This window comes from Oncorhynchus kisutch, linkage group LG20 (assembly GCF_002021735.2).
Source record: "Oncorhynchus kisutch isolate 150728-3 linkage group LG20, Okis_V2, whole genome shotgun sequence".
Lineage (NCBI taxonomy): Eukaryota > Metazoa > Chordata > Actinopteri > Salmoniformes > Salmonidae > Oncorhynchus > Oncorhynchus kisutch.
In genome coordinates, this window is record NC_034193.2 from 7039093 (window position 1) to 7051962 (window position 12870).

The 12870-nt window shown below is 60.1% G+C and overlaps 1 protein-coding gene across 1 annotated transcript in view; it reads right to left on the reverse strand.

The window, feature by feature from the left end:
• Positions 1-12870, reverse strand: part of micu1 (mitochondrial calcium uptake 1) — a 149398-nt gene that overhangs the window by 100951 nt on the left and 35577 nt on the right. The window contains 1 exon segment of the mRNA XM_031798895.1: positions 8541-8584. Within this exon segment, the coding sequence (XP_031654755.1) occupies positions 8541-8584 (44 nt within the window).

The window sequence follows — 12870 nt, forward strand, 5'->3', positions numbered from 1 at the left end:
CCTCCCTCCCTCACTCCTGCCCTCCCTCCCTCCCTCACTCCGCCCGCCCTCCCTCCCTCCCTCCCTCCCTCCCTCCCTCACTCCTGCCCTCCCTCCCTCCCTCACTCCTGCCCTCCTCTCACTCCTGCCCTCCTCCCTCCCCTCACTCCTGCCCTCACTCCCTCCCTCCCCTCACTCCTGCCCTCACGTCCCTCCCTCCCCTCACTCCTGCCCTCACTCCCTCCCTCCCCTCACCACCTCCTGCCCTCCCTCCCTCACTCACTCCTCCTGCCCCTCCCTCCCCTACTCCCTCCCTCCCTCCTGCCCTCCCTCCCTCACTCACTCCTGCCCACTCCCTCACTCACTCCTGCCCACCCTCCCTCACTCACTCCTGCCCACCCTCCCTCACTCACTCCTGCCCTCCTCCCTCACTCACTCCTGCCCTCCCTCCCTCACTCACTCCTGCCCTCCCTCCCTCACTCACTCCTGCCCTCCCTCCCTCACTCACTCCTGCCCTCTCTCCCTCACTCACTCCTGCCTCCCTCCCTCACTCACTCCTGCCCTCCCTGCCTCACTCACTCCTGCCCTCCCTCCCTCACTCACCCTGCCCTCCCTCCCTCCTCACTCACTCCTGCCATCCCTCCCTCACTCACTCCTGCCCTCCCTCACTCACTGCTGCCCTCACTCACTCACTCCTGCCCTCCCTCCCTCACTCACTCCTGCCCTCCCTCCCTCTCTCACTCACTCCTTCCCTCCCTCCTCACTCACTCCTGCCCTCCCTCCCTCCCTCACTCACTCCCGCCCTCCCTCACTCACTCCCTCCCCTCTCACTCACTCCTGCCCTCACTCCCTCCCTCCCTCACTCCTGCCCTCACTCCCTCCCTCCCCTCACTCCTGCCCTCCCTCCCTCACTCACTCACTCCTGCCCTCCCTCCCTCACTCACTCACTCCTGCCCTCCCTCCCTCCCCCTCCCTCCTCCTCTGCCCTGCCCCTCATCACTCATGCCCACCCTCCCTCACTCACGTCCTGCCTCCTCCCTCACTCACTCCTGCCCTCCCTCCCTCACTCACTCACTCCCGCCCTCACTCCTGCCCTCACTCCTGCCCTCACTCCTGCCCTCACTCCCTCACTTCTGCCCTCCCTCACTCACTCACTCCTGCCCTCCCTCACTCACTCACTCCTGCCTCCCTCCCTCACTCACTCCTGCCCTCCCTCCCTCCCTCTCACTCACTCCTGCCCTCCCTCCCCACTCACTCCTGCCCTCCCTCCCTCACTCACTCTGCCCTCCCTCCCTCACTCACTCCTGCCCTCCCTCCCTCACTCACTGCTGCCCTCCCTCACTCACTGCTGCCCTCCCTCACTCACTGCTGCCCTCACTCACTCACTCCTGCCCCTCACTCACTCACTCCTGCCCTCACTCACTCACTCCTGCCCTCACTCCCTCCCTCACTCACTCCTTCCCTCCCTCCCTCCCTCACTCCTGCCCTCCCTCCCTCCCTCGCCCTCCTGCCCTCCCCTCCCTCCCTCACTCCTGCCCTCCCTCCCTCACTCACGCCCTCCCTCCCTCACTCCTGCCCCTCCTCCCTCACTTACTCCTGCCCTCCCTCCCTCCCTCACTCACTCCTTCCCTGCCCTCCGCTCCCTCACTCACTCCTGCCCTCCCTCACTCACTCCTTCCTGCCCTCCCTCACTCACTCACTCCTGCCCTCCCTCCCTCACTCACTCCTTCCTGCCCTCCCTCCTCACTCACACACTCCTTCCCTGCCCTCACTCACTCACTCCTGCCCTCCCTCCCTCACTCACTCCTGCCTCCCTCCCTCCCTCTCCTCCCTCACTCACTCACTCCTGCCCTCCTCGCTCACTCACTCACTCCTGCCCTCCCTCGCTCACTCACTCACTCCTGCCCTCCCTCGCTCAGCTCACTCACTCCTGCCCCTCCCTCCTCACTCACTCCTGCCCTCCCTCCCTCACTCACTCCTGCCCTCCCTCCCTCACTCATCACTCCTTCCTCCCTCACTCACTCACTCACTCCTGCCCTCCCTCCCTCACTCACTCACTCACTCCTGCCTCCCTCCCTCCCTCACTCACTCACTCACACTCCTGCCCTCCCTCACTCACTCACTCCTGCCCTCCCTCGCTCACTCACTCCTGCCCTCCCTCGCTCACTCACTCACTCCTGCCCTCCCTCGCTCACTCACTCACTCCCTGCCCTCCCTCGCTCACTCACTCACTCACTCCTGCCCTCCCTCGCTCACTCACTCACTCACTCCTGCCCTCCCTCGCTCACTCACTCCTCCTGCCCTCCCTCGCTCACTCACTCCTGCCCTCCCTCCCTCACTCACTCCTGCCCTCCCTCCCTCACTCACTCACTCCTGCCCTCCCTCCTCACTCACTCACTCCTGCCCTCCATCCCTCCGGCCCTCCCTCACTCACTCACTCCTGCCCTCCCTCCCTCCACTCACTCCTGCCCTCCCTCCCTCACTCACTCCTGCCCTCCCTCCCCTCACTACACTGCCGCCCTCGCCCTCTCACTCCTGCCCTCCCTCCCTCACTCCTGCCCTCCCTCCCTCACTCCTGCCCTCCCGCCCTCACTCACTCACTCCTGCCCTCACTCACTCACCTCACCTCACTCACTCACTCACTCCTGCCATCCCTCCCTCACTCACTCACTCCTGCCCTCCCCTCACTCACTACAATCACTCATGCCCTCCCTCCCTCCCTCACTCACTCCTGCACTCCCTTCCCTCCCCTCACTCACCTCCTTGCCCTCACTCACTCCTCACTCACTCACTCCTGCCCTCCCTCCATCATCACTCCTTCCCTGCCCTCCACTCCCTCACTACTGCCCTCACTCACTCACTCACTCCTGCCCTCCCTCCCTCACTCACTCACTCACTCCTGCCCTCCCTCCCTCCCTCCCTCACTCACTCCTGCCCTCCCTCACTCACTCACTACTCCTGCCCTCCCTCGCTCACTCACTCACTCCTGCCCTCCCTCGCTCACTCACTCACTCCTGCCCTCCCTCGCTCACTCACTCACTCCTGCCCTCCCTCGCTCACTCACTCACTCCTGCCCTCCCTCGCTCACTCACTCACTCACTCCTGCCCTCCCTCGCTCACTCACTCACTCCTGCCTCCCTCGCTCACTCACTCCTGCCCTCCCTCGCTCACTCACTCCTGCCCTCCCTCACTCACTCACTCCTGCCCCTCCATCCCTCACGCCCTCCCTCACTCCTGCCCTCCCTCACTCACTCACTCCTGCCCTCCCTCCCTCACTCCTGCCCCTCCCTCCTCACTCACTCCTTGCCTCCCCTCGCCTCTCACTCACTCCCCGCCCCTCCACTCACTCCTGCCCTCCCTCCCTCCCCTCACTCGCCCTCCCTCCCTCACTCCTGCCCTCCCGCCCTCATCACTCACTCCTGCCCTCACTCACTCACCTCACTCACTCACTCCTGCCCTCCCTCCCTCACTCACTCCTGCCCTCCCTCCCTCCCTCACCTCACTCCTGCCCTCCCTCCCTCCCTCACTCACTCACTCCTGCCCTCCCTCCCTCCCTCACTCACTCACCTCCTGCCCTCCCTCACTCACTCCTGCCCTCCCTCACTCACTCCTGCCCTCCCTCCCTCACTCACTCCTGCCCTCCCTCACTCCTGGCCCTCCCTCACTCCTTCCCTCCCTCACTCCTTCCCTCCCTCCCTCACTCACTCCCGCCCTCCCTCTCACTCACTCCCGCCCTCCCTCCCTCCCTCCCTCACTCCACTCCTGCCCTCCCTCCCTCCCTCACTCACTCCTGCCTCCCTCCCTCACCCTGCCCTCCCTCCCTCCTGCCCTCCCTCTCACACTCCCCGCCCTCACTCACTCACTCACTCCTGCCCTCCCTCACTCACTCCTGCCCTCCCTCACTCACTCCTGCCTCCCTCCCACTCAACTCTGCCCTCCCTCCCACTCACTCACTCCCGCCCTCCCTCACTCCCTCCCTCTCACTCACTCACTCACTCCTGCCCTCACTCCCTCACTCCCCTCACTCCTGCCCTTCCCCCCCTCACTCACTCCTGCCCTCCCTCCCTCACTCACTCACTCCTGCCCTCCCTCACTCACTCACTCCTGCCCTCCCTCCCCTCCTCCCTCCCTCCTGCCCTCCCTCACTCACTCCTGCCCACCCTCCCTCACTCACTCCTGCCCACCCTCCCTCCCTCACTCCTGCCCGCCCTCCCTCCCTCACTCCTGCCCTCCCTCCCTCACTCCTGCCCTCCCTCCTCACTCCTGCCCTCCCTCCCTCACTCCTGCCCTCCCTCCCTCACTCACTCCTCCCTCCCTCACTCCCTCACTCCTGCCCTCCCTCACTCACTCCTGCCCTCCTCCCTCACTCACTCCTGCACTCACTCCTGCCCTCCCTCACTCACTCCTGCCCTCCCTCACTCACTGCCTGCCCTCCCTCACTCACTGCTGCCCTCCCTCAACTCACTGCTGCCCTCCCTCACTCACTGCTGCCCTCCTCACTCACTGCTGCCCTCCCTCCCTCCCTCACTCACTCCTGCCCTCCCTCCCTCCCTCCCTCACTCACTCCTGCCCTCCCTCCCTCACTCCTGCCCTCCCTCCCTCACTCCTGCCCTCCCTCCCTCCCTCACTCCTGCCCTCCCTCACTCACCTCACTCCTGCCCTCCCTCACTCACTCCTGCCCTCCCTCACCCACTCCTGCCCTCCCTCACCCACTCCTGCCCTCCCTCACTCACTCCTGCCCTCACTCACTCCTGCCCTCCCTCCCTCACTCACTCCGCCCTCCTCCCGCACTCACTCCTGCCCTCCCTCCCTCACTCACTCCTGCCCTCCCTCCCTCACTCACTCCTGCCCTCCCTCCCTCACTCACTCCTGCCCTCCCTCCCTCACTCACTCACTCCCGCCCCTCTCACTCCCGCCCTCACTTCTGCCCTCACTCCCTCACTTCTGCCCTCCCTCACTCACTCCTGCCCTCCCTCACTCACTCCTGCCCTCCCTCACTCACTCCTGCCCTCCCTCACCCACCTCCTGCCCTCCCTCACCCACTCCTGCCCTCCCTCACTCACCCACTCCTGCCCTCCCTCCCTCACTCACTCCTGCCCTCCCTCCCTCACTCACTCCTGCCCTCCCTCCCTCACTCACTCACTCCTGCCCTCCCTCCCTCACTCACTCACTCCTGCCCTCCCTCACCCACTCCTGCCCTCCCTCACTCACTCCTGCCCTCCCTCACTCACTCCTGCCCTCCCTCACTCACTCACTCCTGCCCTCCCTCCCTCACTCACTCCTGCCCTCCCTCCCTCACTCACTCCTGCCCTCCCTCCCTCACTCACTCCTGCCCTCCCTCCCCTCACTCACTCACTCACTCCCGCCCTCTCACTCCCGCCCTCACTCCTGCCCTCACTCCCTCACTTCTGCCCTCACTCCCTCACTTCTGCCCTCCCTCACTCACTCCTGCCCTCCCTCACTCACTCCTGCCCTCCCTCACTCACTCCTGCCCTCCCTCACCCACTCCTGCCCTCCCTCACTCCTGCCCTCCCTCCCTCACTCACTCACTCCCGCCCTCACTCCTGCCCTCACTCCCTCACTTCTGCCCTCACTCCCTCACTTCTGCCCTCCCTCACTCACTCACTCCTGCCCTCCCTCACTCACTCACTCCTGCCCTCCCTCCCTCACTCACTCCTGCCCTCCCTCCCACTCACTCCCGCCCCTCCCACTCACTCCTGCCCTCCCTCCCTCACTCCTGCCCTCCCGCCCTCACTCCTGCCCTCCCGCCCTCACTCACTCACTCCTGCCCTCCCGCCCTCACTCACTCACTCCTGCCCTCCCTCCCTCACTCACTCACTCCTGCCCTCCACTCACTCCTGCCCTCCCTCCCTCACTCACTCCTGCCCTCCCTCCCTCTCACTCCCGCCCTCCCACTCACTCCTGCCCTCCCTCCCTCACTCCTGCCCTCCCGCCCTCACTCCCTCACTCCTGCCCTCCCGCCCTCACTCACTCACTCCTGCCCTCCCGCCCTCACTCACTCACTCCTGCCCTCCCGCCTCACTCACTCACTCCTGCCCTCCCTCCCTCACTCACTCCTGCCCTCCCTCCCTCACTCACTCACTCCTGCCCTCCCTCCCTCACTCACTCACTCCTGCCCTCCCTCCCTCACTCACTCACTCCTGCCCTCCCTCACTCACTCACTCATCCTGCCCTCCCTCCCTCCTCCTCACTCACTCCTGCCCTCCCTCCCTCCCTCACTCACTCCTGCCCTCCCTCCCTCCCTCACTCACTCACTCCTGCCCTCCCTCCCTCCCTCCCTCACTCACTCACTCACTCCTGCCCTCCCTCCCTCCCTCACTCACTCACTCCTCCTGCCTCCTCCTCCCTCCCTCCCTCCCTCACTCACTCAACTCCTGCCCTCCCTCCCTCCCTCACTCACTCACTCCTGCCCTCCCTCCCTCCCTCACTCACTCACTCCTGCCCTCCCTCCCTCCCTCACTCACTCACTCCTGCCCTCCCGCCCCTCACTCACTCACTCACTCCTGCCCGCCCTCCCTCCCTCACTCACTCCTGCCCTCCCTCCCTCCCTCACTCACTCCTGCCCTCCCTCCCTCACTCACTCACTCCTGCCCTCCCTCCCTCACTCACTCACTCCTGCCCTCCCTCCCTCACTCACTCACTCCTGCCCTCCGCCCTCCCTCACTCACTCCTGCCCTCCCTCCCTCACTCACTCACTCTTGCCCTCCCTCCCTCCCTCACTCACTCCTGCCCTCCCTCCCTCCCTCACTCACTCCTGCCCTCCCTCACTCTTCCCTCCCTCCCTCACTCACTCCCGCCTCCCTCTCACTCACTCCCGCCCTCCCTCCCTCACTCACTCCTGCCCTCCCTCCCTCACTCACTCACTCCTGCCCTCCCTCCCTCACTCACTCACTCCTGCCCACTCACTCCCTCCCTCCCTCCCTCTCACTCCCCGCCCTCCTGCCCTCCCTCCTGCCCTCCCTCCTGCCCTCCCTCCCTCACTTTCTGGCCCTCCCTCCCTCACTTCTGCCCTCCCTCCCTCACTCACTCCTGCACTCCCTCACTCCCTCCCTCCTGCACTCCCTCACTCACTTCTGCACTCCCTCCCTCCCTCACTCCTGCCCCTCCCTCCCTCCCCCTCACTCACTCCTGCCCTCCCTCCCTCACTCCTGCCCTCCCTCACTCCTGCCCTCCCTCCCTCACTCCTGCCCTCCCTCCCTCACTCACTCCTGCCCTCCCTCCCTCACTCACTCCTGCCCTCCCTCCCTCACTCCCTCACTCACTCCTGCCCTCCCTCCCTCCCTCACTCACTCCTGCCCTCCCTCACTCCTGCCCTCCCTCACTCCTGCCCTCCCTCCCTCACTCCTGCCCTCCCTCCCTCACTCACTCCTGCCCTCCCTCCCTCACTCACTCCTGCCCTCCCTCCCTCACTCCCTCACTCACTCCTGCCCTCACTCACTCCTGCCCTCACTCCCTCACTCACTCACTCACTCCTGCCCTCCCTCCCTCCCTCCCTCACTCACTCCTGCCCTCCCTCCCTCCCTCCCTCACTCACTCCTGCCCTCACTCCCTCACTCACTCACTCCTGCCCTCACTCACTCACTCACTCACTCCTGCCCTCACTCACTCACTCACTCACTCCTGCCCTCACTCACTCACTCACTCACTCCTGCCCGCCCTCACTCACTCACTCCTGCCCTCCCTCACTCACTCACTCCTGCCCTCCCTCACTCACTCACTCCTGCCCTCCCTCACTCACTCACTCCTGCCCTCCTCACTCACTCACTCCTGCCCTCCTCACTCACTCACTCCTGCCCTCCCTCACTCACTCACTCCTGCCCTCCCTCACTCACTCACTCCTGCCCTCCCTCACTCACTCACTCCTGCCCTCCCTCACTCACTCACTCCTGCCCTCCCTCACTCACTCACTCCTGCCCTCCCTCCCTCACTCACTCCTGCCCTCCCTCCCTCACTCACTCCTGCCCTCCCTCCCTCACTCACTCCTGCCCTCCCTCCCTCACTCACTCCTGCCCTCCCTCCCTCACTCACTCCTGCCCTCCCTCCCTCACTCACTCCTGCCCTCCCTCACTCACTCACTCCTGCCCTCCCTCACTCACTCACTCCTGCCCTCCCTCACTCACTCACTCCTGCCCTCCCTCACTCCTGCCCTCCCTCACTCACTCCTGCCCTCCCTCACTCCTGCCCTCCCTCACTCACTCCTGCCCTCCCTCACTCCTGCCCTCCCTCACTCCTGCCCTCCCTCACTCACTCACTCCTGCCCTCCCTCACTCACTCACTCCTGCCCTCCCTCACTCACTCACTCCTGCCCTCCCTCACTCACTCACTCCTGCCCTTCCCTCACTCACTCACTCCTGCCCTTCCCTCACTCACTCACTCCTGCCCTTCCCTCACTCACTCCCTGCTGCCCTCCCTCACTCACTCCCTGCTGCCCTCCCTCACTCACTCACTCCCTGCTGCCCTCCCTCACACTCCATCTCTCCCTCCCATACTTCCACACACCCACCCACCCACCCACCATCCCTCCCTCCTTCCTTCCTTACCTTTCCATCATATCGCTTCACCTGGAACTGATCCAGACCCAGGTCTATGAGAGACAGAGACAGGGAGGGAGGGACAAAGAGAGAGACAGGGAGGGAGACAGGGACAAAGGGAGGGAGACAGGGACAAAGGGAGGGAGACAGGGACAAAGAGAGAGAGAGACAGGGACAGAGAGAGACAGGGAGGGACAAAGAGAGACAGAGACAAAGAGAGAGACAGACAGACAGGGACAGAGAGAGACAGGGAGGGAGGGACAAAGAAAGAGAGGGGGAGAGAAACAGAGGAGAAAAAGAGAAAATAAATGCACTGTTAATGTTTATAAAATGCCAACTAGAACGAGACAGAGCAAGAGATCGAGTTACGACTAACATTACATAACAATTTACAAACTAGTCCAGTCTGCAGAGCAGAGTGTATATGTACAGTAGTCCCAAGTGGCACCCTATTCCCTAAAATATCACTAAAAAGAGCTCTGGTCAAAAGCACTATGTAGGGAATAGGCTGGCATTTGGGATACATAGACTTCAGTGGCCATTTTAAAATATATTTCTAGAGTGAAGTGAAGATTAATAGATTAATAACCACCAATAACAACCCAGTTTCCAGAAAGCTACTAAATACTCTCTGACATCAAATCAGATGATTCATCTGTTCATTAAATCATCAGATTTAAGAGTTGATTTATTTGGAGAAAAATAAGATGCATTTCAAATGTTCGTGGATACAGATGTTGCTGGGTATTTTTTATTTATTTGTCGAAATTTGTAAACAAGTGTTTTAATTCATACTTTTAAGTCCTCTGAGAATACAATGTTAATCTTGATGCATGATTTTACACAAATACATTCTATTCAACTCATGTCGTTGTCATGCAATACTAGAAGAATTGGCTATAAACACATTCAGTAGGAGACCCCAAGGCCAGATGAAATGCCTGCACCGCCCCGCCCCGGGTTTAAACCGCCCCGGGTTTAAACCGCCCCGGGTTTAAACCGCCCCGCACCGCCCCGGGTTTAAACCACACACAAAATCAATGTCATTATGCTACAACAGTACTATACTGGAACACAATGAATAATGGAACAGACAGAATTACTGACTGTCAGCTGGATCAATGAATAATGGAACAGACAGAATGACTGACTGTCAGCTGGATCAATGAATAATGGAACAGACAGAATGACTGACTGTCAGCTGGATCAATGAAGATAAGAGTCTCTCACTCCTACCCCTGTGCATCTCTCCTCCATAGAGTCTCATTCCTACCCCTGTCCATCTCTCCTCCATAGTCACTCACCCCTACCCCTGTCCATCTCTCCTCCATAGTCTCATTCCTACCCCTGTCCATCTCTCCTCCATAGTCACTCACCCCTACCCCTGTCCATCTCTCCTCCATAGTCTCATTCCTACCCCTGTCCATCTCTCCTCCATAGTCACTCATTCCTACCCCTGTCCATCTCTCCTCCATAGAGTCTCACTCACTCCTACCCCTGTCCATCTCTCCTCCATAGTCTCTCTCCTACCCCTGTCCATCTCTCCTCCATAGTCACTCACTCCTACCCCTGTCCATCTCTCCTCCATAGTCACACTCACTCCTATCCCTGTCCATCTCTCCTCCATAGTCGCACTCACTACTACCCCTGTCCATCTCCCCTCCATAGAGTCACTCACTCCTACCCCTGTCCATCTCTCCTCCATAGTCTCACTCACTCCTACCCCTGTCCATCTCTCCTCCATGGTCTCACTCCTACCCCTGTCCACCTCTCCTCCATAGTCCCTCTCCTACCCCTGTCCACCTCTCCTCCATAGTCTCTCTCCTACCCCTGTCCATCTCTCCTCCATAGAGTCACACTCACTCCTACCCCTGTCCATCTCTCCTCCATAGTCACACTCACTCCTATCCCTGTCCATCTCTCCTCCATAGTCACTCACTCCTATCCCTGTCCATCTCTCCTCCATAGTCGCACTCACTCCTACCCCTGTCCATCTCCCCTCCATAGAGTCACTCACTCCTACCCCTGTCCATCTCTCCTCCATAGAGTCTCACTCACTGCTACCCCTGTCCATCTCTCCTCCATAGAGTCTCACTCACTGCTACCCCTGTCCATCTCTCCTCCATGGTCTCACTCCTACCCCTGTCCACCTCTCCTCCATAGTCTCTCTCCTACCCCTGTCCATCTCTCCTCCATAGAGTCCCACTCCTACCCGTCCATCTCTCCTCCATAGAGTCTCACTACTAACTAGTGGGTACAGTCCTCACTCCTACCCCAGTCCATCTCTCCTCCATAGTCACTCACTCCTACCCCTGTCCATCTCTCCTCCATAGAGTCTCACTCACTCCTACCCCTGTCCATCTCTCCTCCATAGTCACACTCACTCCTATCCCTGTCCATCTCTCCTCCATAGTCGCACTCACTACTACCCCTGTCCATCTCCCCTCCATAGAGTCACTCACTCCTACCCCTGTCCATCTCTCCTCCATAGAGTCTCACTCACTCCTACCCCTGTCCATCTCTCCTCCATGGTCTCACTCCTACCCCTGTCCACCTCTCCTCCATAGTCCCTCTCCTACCCCTGTCCACCTCTCCTCCATAGTCTCTCTCCTACCCCTGTCCATCTCTCCTCCATAGAGTCACACTCACTCCTACCCCTGTCCATCTCTCCTCCATAGAGTCTCACTACTAACTAGTGGGTACAGTCCTCACTCCTACCCCTGTCCATCTCTCCTCCATAGAGTCTCACTACTAACTAGTGGGTACAGTCCTCACTCCTACCCCTGTCCATCTCTCCTCCATAGAGTCTCACTACTAACTAGTGGGTACAGTCCTCACTCCTACCCCAGTCCATCTCTCCTCCATAGAGTCTCACTACTAACTAGTGGGTACAGTCCTCACTCCTACCCCTGTCCATCTCTCCTCCATAGAGTCTCACTACTAACTAGTGGGTACAGTCCTCACTCCTACCCCAGTTCATCTCTCCTCCATAGAGTCTCACTACTAACTAGTGGGTACAGTCCTCACTCCTACCCCTGTCCATCTCTCCTCCATAGAGTCTCACTACTAACTAGTGGGTACAGTCCTCACTCCTACCCTTGTCCATCTCTCCTCCATAGAGTCTCACTACTAACTAGTGGGTACAGTCCTCACCCCTACCCCTGTCCATCTCTCCTCCATAGAGTCTCACTACTAACTAGTGGGTACAGTCCTCACTCCTACCCCTGTCCATCTCTCCTCCATAGAGTCTCACTACTAACTAGTGGGTACAGTCCTCACTCCTACCCCTGTCCATCTCTCCTCCATAGAGTCTCACTCCTACCCCTGTCCATCTCTCCTCCATAGAGTCTCACTACTAACTAGTGGGTACAGTCCTCACTCCTACCCCAGTCCATCTCTCCTCCATAGAGTCTCACTACTAACTAGTGGGTACAGTCCTCACTCCTACCCCAGTCCATCTCTCCTCCATAGAGTCTCACTACTAACTAGTGGGTACAGTCCTCACTCCTACACCTGTCCATCTCTCCTCCATAGAGTCTCACTACTAACTAGTGGGTACAGTCCTCACTCCTACCCCTGACCATCTCTCCTCCATAGAGTCTCACTACTAACTAGTGGGTACAGTCCTCACTCCTACCCCAGTCCATCTTTTTCCTGGATGTAGATAACTAGTGGGTACAGTCCTCACTCCTACCCCTGTCCATCTCTCCTCCATAGTCTCACTACTAACTAGTGGGTACAGTCCTCACTCCTACCCCAGTCCATCTTTTTCCTGGATGTAGATAACTACTGGGTACAGTCCTCACTCCTACCCCAGTCCATCTTTTTCCTGGATGTAGATAACTAGTGGGTACAGTCCTCACTCCTACCCCTGTCCATCTCTCCTCCATAGAGTCTCACTACTAACTAGTGGGTACAGTCCTCACTCCTACCCCAGTCCATCTTTTTCCTGGATGTAGATAACTAGTGGGTACAGTCCTCACTCCTACCCCAGTTCATCTCTCCTCCATAGAGTCTCACTACTAACTAGTGGGTACAGTCCTCACTCCTACCCCAGTCCATCCTTTTGCTGGATGTAGATAACTAGTGGGTACAGTCCTCACTCCTACCCCAGTCCATCTTTTTCCTGGATGTAGATAACTAGTGGGTACAGTCCTCACTCCTACCCCAGTCCATCTTTTTCCTGGATGTAGATAACTAGTGGGTACAGTCCTCACTCCTACCCCAGTCCATCTTTTTCCTGGATGTAGATAACTAGTGGGTACAGTCCTCACTCCTACCCCTGTCCATCTCTCCTCCATAGAGTATCACTACTAACTAGTGGGTACAGTCCTCACTC